The 10,762-nt window shown below is 35.5% G+C and overlaps 1 protein-coding gene across 1 annotated transcript in view; it reads left to right on the forward strand.

Moving 5' to 3' along the window:
- Positions 1 to 10,762, forward strand: part of ZDHHC17 (zDHHC palmitoyltransferase 17) — a 77,170-nt gene extending 66,408 nt beyond the window's left edge. Inside the window, exons 13-17 of the mRNA XM_075707427.1 lie at positions 617 to 710; positions 4,587 to 4,670; positions 5,080 to 5,237; positions 7,416 to 7,510; positions 9,423 to 10,762. Of these exons, the coding sequence (XP_075563542.1) occupies positions 617 to 710; positions 4,587 to 4,670; positions 5,080 to 5,237; positions 7,416 to 7,510; positions 9,423 to 9,561 (570 nt within the window). The 3' untranslated portion in view covers positions 9,562 to 10,762. The remainder of the gene's footprint in view (positions 1 to 616; positions 711 to 4,586; positions 4,671 to 5,079; positions 5,238 to 7,415; positions 7,511 to 9,422) is intronic.

Below are 10,762 nucleotides of genomic sequence, written 5' to 3' on the forward strand. Positions count from 1 at the left end.
TGCAAAATTATGTACAGGTGTGACACCTTAAAAATTACGTGTGTATATGTACGTATATATCTCAGAACACTTAATATCAGTTCTTTTTTTACTGCCATTTTATACTTCTTTAAAACCAAACCTTTTTAAAAAAATTGTTAGGAGTAATTTTGCATTTTGAGTTCCATCGAGTTCTCCTTGTTGAGTCATATTCCTGTCTTTAGAAAATAAGCTGGAAGAGTTTACATTAGAGCTCATTTATGAATTATATTGATAGAATCGTGAAACTCAAACTCATTCTGTATTTTCATTGTTAAAAAGCTGAAATGAAACTGGTTGCTATACAAAGTGCAGTAGCTGGAGGCGATAGGATGAATTTGTATGAGGGAAAAAAAATCCTTTCTATATAACAAATAGCATGAAAATCATTTTGGTGAGGTGGTATAGATGTTTGAGTTAAATAGTATATACATTAAGCTTAATAGCTAAGATTGTTTTAAAAATTAGCATGAAGTTTGAAGTTTGCTAAGGGGTTAACAATAGAAAAATCAATTTACATTGAAATGAGGGGGTTTTTTCCTATATAAAAATGTTAGGGTTTTTTGCTATTCTAAACAAATGTTAATAACCATTACAGATACGGAAGCCAGTGAGGTCCAAACACTGTGGTGTATGCAATCGATGTATAGCGAAGTTTGATCACCACTGCCCGTGGGTGGGTAACTGTGTAGGTGAGTAATTTGCTAAAATACGATGTTGTCTAAACAGATAAAGAAGGGAAGAGCTTCTGAAATCGACCCTGGGTGTTGTGCAGGGTTTTGTCTGTTCTCATTTCATGGTGAAAGTAACTTGGCTTCTGCCAAAGTCTGAGGAAAAACTGTTGAGGACTTCTGGTAGAAGGAAAAACATTTTCAATATTGAGCTTAATTTTATTTTTCTACATGCAATTCTCTGCATTATTCTCATTTGTATTGTCTATTATATAACCATCCTCAAAATTGTCCTGTTTCTAATTTAGTGTCCTACCTATATATTTTTATTAACATAAACTCTAGTAATTAAAAGATGCAAAGCTTAACTGCTTTTTAATGTTTGCAGGAAAGTCATGTACCAATTCCACAACTGACTATTACCCATTACATAAGATAAACATTTTCATCTTTACCAATAATTTTCAGTAATTTAATGGGAAAGTATATGTATTCAAAAATGTTATGATTATAGCAGTTAGATACAGAATGATTTCCTGTTGAGGTATTCTCTTTTTGACCCCCCAGGCAGTCATTTATTCTACCCAGTGATGATGAAAGGAGTGGATATAGAACAAGAATAAAGTCTCTAAATGCTACTATTCCCTGTCATATGCTTTTTGAGAAACTTACTTGAAAGCCATTATTATGCAGGGAGTACTGAAGACTTCACAGCTAGGAAATTAGTGCAGCTTGCTTCACTGGTTTATTTTTTTAGGACACAAGCAGAGGTAACTTAATCTTGGGGAGGAATTGGGACCTGGATTCATTGACAACTGACAGCCAATAAACGCTTCATTGTAGTCCTTCCAGATATATATAATAATGGATAGTCACAGTAGTTTGGTCTTATGATCAATAGTAAAATAGTCAATGCTGGCATCTGAATTGCAATAGAACATCACTAAAGTCTCATTGAGGTGGACTTAGATTACTCCCTCCTATTTTATATTTCCTACTGATGTTACTACCTGAGCTACCTTTGATTTATGTTTTAGATGTTTTACAATGAAGAACTAAGACATTTTTAATTAAAACAGGCTGGGGGGGATGGGCTCAGGTTTTAGACAGTGTTTAGTGACCGTTTGTTTTTCAGGAGTGCTGAGGAGTAGTCATCAATGGGACAGAAAGATCCAGTATTTTAATCAGTAACTGGAAAAGTATAAAAAACAGACAGGGGAGAAAATACCTTAGTTTATGTGTATATAAGAGAGTATGTCAGTAATGGGATTAAGTTAGGTGGAGGAAATGGTTTTTAAAAAACAATGGTGATGGAAAAGCAGACTTCTCCTATTAGTGGTCTTGTACAGATTGGGAGACTGGAGGTGAAAGTAAACATTAGGATGCTTGAAAGTAGGCTGGGAAAAAAGCATTAGAAATCACACTATGGAACAGCCCTGAACTGGAGGGAGTGGTGGTCTAAATGACTTTATATGGCTTTTCTGTCTCAGATTGGTACATGGTGACTCTGAGCATAGGATTACAAAACAGAATCCATTCTTAAAACAGCGTTCATGGTATGTTTGCCAAAAAGGGAAATATGAATCATGCCTTTCTGGAAAGGAGGAATTTGGAAATATTTTATGTAATCTTCCTTTGAATGTGTTAAAAGGATAAGAATTTTACTAAAGATGGGACTGAGAAATATTGTAAGAGTGTGTACAGATACCCTAAAATAAATCCTTTGGGGATAAAACTTACCACATAAAGAGATTGAGAGAGAATATTTTTACCACTCTGAAGAGGTTGACAAAAAGTGCAGACTATTTGAAAAATAAATAAATTGGCAATTGGGGCAAATTATTTTCATCATATCCACAAAATTACAGTGAGCAAGTCTCTAAAGGTGATTAAACCTATCTTTTTAATGGAGTATCAAAATGGCATTATGTTTTTTTACAGTTGGTTGGTTGGTTGAAGATGAAAAATAACAGATTTTGTTAAACTTGTACTTACATTTCAAACACAAACTGCAGACTTGCAACAAAATTTAGTTTTCAAGTAATAGCATGAAAGGAGCTAGAGCCAGATCTTAAATTCTCATGTCACATGGGTTATGCTGACGTTGTACTGAATTATTGTTCTGATAGCAGTGACTCAGAAGGTAGGTCTTGTGTATATGAGAAATTATGCTGTGATTTAGAATAATGATCATTTTTTCCCCCAATAAAGATTCTTCTTCAAGGAGCCAAAAGTAGGAAAAATTAAGAAATGAACAAACCATCTAAATCATGCAATATAACTCCATCAGTAAAAAATCAGTTATCTTTATTATATTGCTTATGTATAAGATAAGCACAACCATATAAAAGAAATGAGCAACAATTCTTACAGCATCGTTTTAACTGTGGAGAATAACTGACTGTGTTCCTGCCAGTCCAGGGTGAAACTGTGGAGAATAGTCCTGTTTTGCCCAATCTTATTTCAGATACAGAAGAAAGGCAGTTTTTCCACTTTCTTTTTCCGAAGTCTTTTTTTTAACTGTGGACAAGGTTGTGCCTGTCTCATTTATAGTTTTAAATGCTATATGTATGTTTTTACCAAACACAGATGGATTTCCTGTTAAGCAGAATTTGGATTAGTATCACTGAAGATGCTGCTGAAAGGAGCATCTCATCAGATGCCTCTCAGATGAGCCTCTAGGTCACTGTTTAACTTCCATTTTTTTTAGAAAATGTCTTTTATGAAACTTAACAGTTCTGAAATTTAGAATGCAAATGAAAGTGATACCATAGGGACATTCCCAACACTTTCTCATTTGCTCTTAGGTGATTGAAGGCAATGTTACAGCATATTTTATGTCTGAAGGAACTTGTTTGATTTCAAGGAAATGTCTTGTGTTTAGTCTAGCTTGTGTTGTATGTGTATTTTTCCTCATCTCTTATTTATATAGTCTTTCAGTTCACTTGCTAAAAGCACTTGATTATTTTCTGCCTCCAGAGGATGCTCTTGTTTTAGCAGGCAAAACATTTGACATAATGAAGAAGTAAATGCTGTGCTTGTAGATGATGACAGCCAAATCTTTTGTAGCCTATTATCATCTCTGTGGGTTTAGTTTACAGCCTAGAGCTGTTGGAAGGTTGCAACAGTGGACATATTTTACAAACAGAAGGAAGGCTGAGTACTTCAGAATTATGATGTATTCGCATAAGCAGCATCTTTTTAGCCCTATTCATGTTAAAAATAGATCAGTCTTTTAGTAACTGAATTTTTTTGCATTTAAATTCTGTCTTAAGCAGAATGGGTTTTATCCCATTCATTATTTTAGCGAGGTTGTTAGGCTTCATCTGTTCCGTTACATATGTTTGTTTTACAAGTTCTATTAGATACTTTATTTTTAGCTAGCTTCATCAAGCAGGTTTAAACCTAAGTTGTGAGTTAACTTATTATCAAGGGAGGTTGTATATTTATTCATATTTCTGTTTCTTTTAAGAAAGTGAACTCTGCAGTCTGATTTTCTAATGGAATTTTAAAACTATTTATTGATGTGTAATTCCTGGCTGTTCAGGGCTCTGCAACAGCTGTCACCAACATTGTTCTAAATATTGTCTACCAGTAATTTTATTAGCTCATGAAAGAGGTTACAAATGAAATGCCTTTGTGTGAATTGCAGCTGTAATGTGCCAGAAATTGAAGAAAATAAAACATTGTTTTGTTGTCTCAGAAGTTAAAAAAAATCATAAGTAAACCAGCAAATTTCACTGTCTTGAAGTTATATTGGCTTAATATGGGAGACTAATGTTTCTGTATGCAATAATAAGCAGTACTTCTAAGCAAGCAATTAAACTTTCTGATGTAGTGTTGTCTGTCTTCTGAAAGTGTAGTAATTTGATTCCTGTTGTTCTTGTGCAACTTTAGGAGCAGGGAACCATCGCTATTTTATGGGATACCTGTTCTTCCTGCTTTTTATGATCTGCTGGATGATTTATGGATGTATCTCGTGTGAGTAAATGTGGTTTTTTGCCCTTTTTTTTTTTTTTTTTTTTTTTTTAAATTGCTTATCAATACTTTATCTCCTGGTGTGGATTTTTACAGATTTCTGCCTTATCAGAGTTTTGGATGTTTTTATTCTGGAATTGAACTGCATATTAATAATTGACTGTATTGGATAATTTAAGTTAGAAGATTATGTTTTTCTTGTCCTAGATTTTTTTTCTTCATCACAGCCAAGTACGTCCATATGCCATATATTCAAGGAGTTGGGAAAGGAAGAGAGAACAAGTAAAACTATTTTGGCATGTTGTCCTTTTCTTATTTAAGTTAATACATTCTAATATGGGCATTATGTTGATGTACAATAAACATATTTTAAATCTTCTGTATGGTTTTTGACACTTCGTTTTTTCTCTAGACTGGGGTTTCCACTGTGAGACAAGTTATGCAAAGGATGGATTTTGGACCTATATTACACAGATTGCTACCTGTTCTCCGTGGATGTTTTGGATGTTTCTAAACAGTGTTTTTCACTTCATGTGGGTGGCTGTGTTACTCATGTGTCAGATGTATCAGGTATGGAAGAGCACTTCATTTGTAATTCTGAAGTCTTGAGAGTGACATAAGAATATCAAATAGTTCTGTCATTTCAATTTCAATGTTCTTTATGCAAGACCAAGTGTTCAGTCTCAGCCATGGTGGAGGAGGCAGGCATCTGTTGTCTCTGGATATTGGGCATCATTCACTTCTCATTCATTTGTGCTTTTTTTTTTTTTTTTTTTTTTGCAAGAGGTTAAAATGCCTACCTCCTGCTTTCCTTTCTCAGAATGACAAAAAGGCAAAACAGACAAGAGAGGCAATAAAGACTAATAGAAGATAAGATCTGTGGGTCGAACTTGGAATAATGCGCTATGTCATTAGCAGAAAGAGGGTGGTAACTTCAAAGGGGATGCAATAATTTCTTACACTGCTTCAGTGTGATTTGTGATCTCATTACTGTACTGTAATGTGACCAAACGCAAGTTTTTCTTTATTCTTTTTAAGGAAAGACAAGTCATACTAAAAGCCTTTCAGTATGACTTGAAAGTCTTTCAGTATGACTTGTCATTAACAAACCGTGAGACTTGATTTAGTCTTTCCAGAGATCCTGAAAATAAAAATCATCCTATAAGGCATAGGTAAAACTTTTCAGGAAATTTAAGTTTTGTCCTTCTTTCTCTACAATATTCATCATTTACAACATACATCAATTTCAAAATCTTCTATGTGCGAGCGAGAGCCATTCAGTCTTTAAGAGGTCTTTCCTGCCGAAGACAAATGAGCAGAGGAACTATGTGTATTTCAGGTGCCTTTCAAAGCAGTCTAACCCACCAGACTTCTGTAGCAGAATAAGCAAGTAACTTTCTGGAGAGATGTCCATCATACTTATACCATGATCCATTAAGTTCCCCATTGAGGTTTCCTGTTAATATGATCTGTGTACAGATGAATCTTTGAATTATGCCACTTAGAAAAATACATCTCATAGTATTTGTATCGTTAGTGTAATTAAGCAAAATAATTCTAGCATTTGACTACTTCACTAATCCTGGAAAAATGAAAGCCGAACGCACAGTCATATTACTATATTTCCTGAGAGTTTTACTCATAGAAAACTTAGGATTGTTCTTGACAAATCTCTTTGGAGTTTGCCATAATGATGGAATTGTTAAAGATATTGTCTAATTTGCTTCTTTTGGTTTGCAACTGCACAGCCCCTACTCTTGCTGCTTCCCCCCCCCCCCCCCCCCCGCTAAAGTTTGGACTTGTCCTTGAACTGGCCAGGGTTATTGCCAAAACACTGCCTACTATCTTAGAAAAATAATTTAAAACCTTTACTTCCTACTTCAAAAGTTGGCCATTGAGAGCCCATTTATGTATGTAGACATAAAACTTCACTGGCTTTCAAGGAGGCAAAGAAAATGCTTGAGCTATTAAGTACATCCAAGCGAGGCAAGCCAGCCCAAACTTAACTTTCTCAATGTACTTGCTTTTGTAACATGCAGCAGCATTGAGTTTTTACATTTCACTAGGAATTACAGATTTTATCTTCCTGTAGTATAAGGCTGCTAAGGGAGTTCTCAAATTTTTGTTTCCAATTACATCACATTACAGTAAACTCCAGTTTTACATAAGATACCCTTTTAGGCTAACATAGTTGGAAAGCTGTTACAGAAAATCATAGCCTTTGGGCCAAATGATTCTGTAAAAAGGAAAAAACACAAACATCAACAAAAAAACCCTCACTTTTTTTCTGGTCATCTTTTTGTCTTATGGACAGAAAAGTTATGTTACTGCAACAAATTTATAAATAAGGAAAAATATATTACTGGAACTATAACCAGAATGTCAAGAAGAAAAAAAAGTGGTTCAAATGCTGTGCAAAGTTAACTCCTGAATCTGTTACTTCCAGTACACTTCAGCTGACAATATAGTAAAGGCATCTCTTTATTATGAACTAAGAAGTCACAGTTTATTCAGTGATCATGATTTATTTCTGATCACTTTAAAAATTAAACCTTTTGCACAATATGGTACAGCTGTTGTATGGTGTTTTATGTTGGGACCTCATAGTTTCCCCAGACAAAAATTCCTACTTCAAAAGAAGGAATATAAACCAGTAAATTTGGTCCTCCTTTTTCAGTCTGTCTCATGCAGGGCTTGTTTGCATGTTTTTACATGAGCTAAATCACTTTCTCTTTTTCCTGTTTTCAGATATCTTGCTTAGGTATCACTACAAATGAAAGAATGAATGCAAGAAGATACAAGCACTTTAAAGTTACAACCACATCTATTGAAAGCCCATTCAAGTAAGTTTTAAAGTGTAAACAAATCTATTTCTTACTTGTGTAGCCTTGCATATGTTTGAATTGTGCGGCTTGTTGAAACAACATAGCTACATACTTTCAAGGTATTTTCACTACTTGGAATGCTGAATCTGTCAGCTCTTTTTACAGTAACACATTCTGTCCAGTTAAAGGAAGTGATAAACGTTTTGTAGTGACTCTAGACAGGGATGCATAAACACAGAAACTAATGCTTTCCAGCAGTGGACATATTTTGCTGTAGAGTTTATGGGGAAATAAATATCCTCTTTATAAATCAGGTGCCCAAACCAGGGGTAGTTGCTGATTGCATGGTGTCGATGTTGACCTGGATCTTCACTTCACACCAGGCACTTTTTCCTGATGGATATCTAATGTGCTGTTGAGTTTGTTCTGTGCAGTAGCTCTCTTTGCTCTCTTTACCGTGAGAAGAGGCAGCACTTCCTTCCTGCTCAGGAGGAAGAGCATGGGCAAAGCTATTTGTGGGGAAGGGAGCAGGATGTTCCAGGAATTGAAGTGGATGTTGCATGAATGAGACGTGCGCTTTTGGGTATCAGTTTGTAACGGGTAGGTTAGGATTCTGGTTTCTATAGTGATGAGGGTGCAAGCTGAGGGAGGGGCTCGGGGATGATATAGCACTGGGATGGGACTATGGTGGCATGGAGCAGCTTATGGAGCCAAAGCAGGAAATAAATGAAGGCATGAGGCTGGAATATTGGTGGGTTGAGGGCTCATTACAAAAGGAGCAGCGAAAGGATGAAAGCATGTCTCAATCCCGCTGCATATGCTGTGTCCCCTGTGGGAGCTGCTGCTCTTTCAGGTGACACCCAGGGGAAAAGGAGACAGAGGGTTCTTGTTGCAGTTTGATTTTGTGCTACAAGAGACATTTGTGTGATCTTTTTTTAATATCCTTCCATACAAAACTTCTAGTGAGGAGTAGACAAGCATCTCTGTATGGTTGCAGTGTTCCTGCAGATAAGAGTTGTAACAAAAACATAATTATTTTGCCTGAAGAACATAGGGCAGTGCACAGAACAGGAAAAAAACGCTGGTTTTATCTGCAGATTAATGTCACATTCACAAACCATTTTCACTGAAATAGCTGCTGTTATAAAAATGACTCCTGAAAATAATACCAGATGTCTAAAATAACTGACTTAGCATCACCTGTCAGATGAAGCATTGGCATCAAGTAGATCGTCATCTCCTTGTTGCTTAGACCTGTTCTTGCATATGTCATAACAGGAGCTTCTGTTCCAGAAAACCGTAATCTATTCAGCCCATGTGTAATTAAGCTAAAAAACCCCAACATGTTGGAATTTTGATGTAGGTATCTTAAATATTTGACATTTAATTGATTCAGCTGCAGAAAGCACTTGAATAGTTCACTTAATTCGGATAATGCTTTCTTCATTTTGTGATGTCTAGGGACTTAATTGATCTTAGACCTGCAGCTGGTGAACCAGTATGTATGACAGAAATAGATATTAATAAAAATGGAAATTATTCTAGGAAGACATTCACTTCATACTGTTTTGTGTTGCATCCAGCTCTACAATGCAATTTTCCTCTTAGAAGGGGATCTGAATTACCATGCTGTGCTACATCATGGTGCACTGCCAGTAAGACGCTACATTTCTCCATACAGTGGTAGATAGTGGAAGAAAATTAGTGTCTTGGTTGTGTCCAAGGATCAAACATTCACCAGTCTGGTGACTACTTCTTATTTCAGAACTTGCTCATCAGCAAGCACTAAGAAGCACTTAACGGAATTGGTTTTCTACAGTTAGGAACTTAAAGGGTGAAGAATTGAATTTGTAGGTAGGCAAAAAATGTTGTACTTTGTTGGATGAGCTATGATATTGCTTACTAACATGTGTTTTTGTTTTGGTTTTAGCCATGGATGTATAAGGAACATTATAGACTTCTTTGAATTCAGATGCTGTGGTCTTTTTCGGCCTGTTATCGTGGACTGGACAAGGCAGTATACAATAGAATATGACCAAACTTCAGGATCAGGCTACCAGCTAGTGTAGCACCACCTTCATCCTGTGAGCATATCATATCTGAGTGGTGCCTGAAAAATTTTCACTCTCTCTCGAATCCGCATCCCTTGAAGAGTAGCATGCTATGTGTAGGGCTGATGATGAATCTTAAGGTACCTTCTCTTCATCAGAATTTTATTAACAAAAGTAAAAATGGACAGAATAAACTGCCAAACCTGATAAGGAAGAGGAGGAAGATCAAAAAGGGATTTTAACAGTTCTTAACATGAGAATTACTCGCGACAGCATATTCACAGTATTTGTTGTTTTTTTTATTTAAGGTCTTTCACAATGGAGCATGAGATTATTGGAGTATTGACATAAGTAGTTATGTTGTGCTGAGCAGAAAAAATTATTTCCCAATATGAATAATTCCACTGAAACAAGAATCTAGAATATAAAACTAAATTTCATGATGCAAAGTTCACCGATCGCTATGTTGTAGTTCCTGTAATGTGATTTTTTTAATACAGATTTTCTGTAGTATTATGTACATTGAAAAATGTGGGTTTCAATACTGTTAGAAACATCATGTGGTGAGAATCCCCTGTAACGTGTTAACTTATAGCACTAGGGCACATCAGATAATGTTGAGAAAAAACACGTTGCCCACATTTTTTGGTGATTGTTTTTGCCACCAGTTAGTGGTATAACTAAATAAATCCTTGTAATAACCCTGTTCTGAGATTATATAGTCTGAAATAAACAATTGCGCAAATAAGGAAAGCTCTTCTGTCAAAGTTAAAGCCCTGCTTAAATGCATGATGCACCTGTAAAACTAGATTACAGTATATAATGTTCAGGAAAAAAGTGGAAAATATTCATTATCTTTGAGGTAATTGTATAAGCAACATACAAACTGGCAATGTTTCAATATTAGGTTTGGTCCTCAAACAGTACAGTCTAGTGTAATTGGAGACATGTTAGAAGAGAAATTGCATGGGGGAAACCACAGATGTGAAAGCAAAAATCTCAATTACAAAAAGGCAAGATAGTTTTAAATTGAATGCAACTGCAGGAGAAGAACCCAAAGTTGTCTGAAATGCTTATTTTGTTTGGATGTAATAATGGAAACCAAACTTTTAAAAAAATTTTTAAAGTTCCCATCATAGCATGCACACACAGAAAATGTAATGCAATGTTCTGAAGAAGATGGCGTATTGGCACACGGAAATCACCCTTAATTTTTTTT

The sequence above is a fragment of the Pelecanus crispus genome, chromosome 1 (genome assembly GCF_030463565.1).
Source record: "Pelecanus crispus isolate bPelCri1 chromosome 1, bPelCri1.pri, whole genome shotgun sequence".
Classification (NCBI taxonomy): Eukaryota; Metazoa; Chordata; class Aves; order Pelecaniformes; family Pelecanidae; genus Pelecanus; species Pelecanus crispus.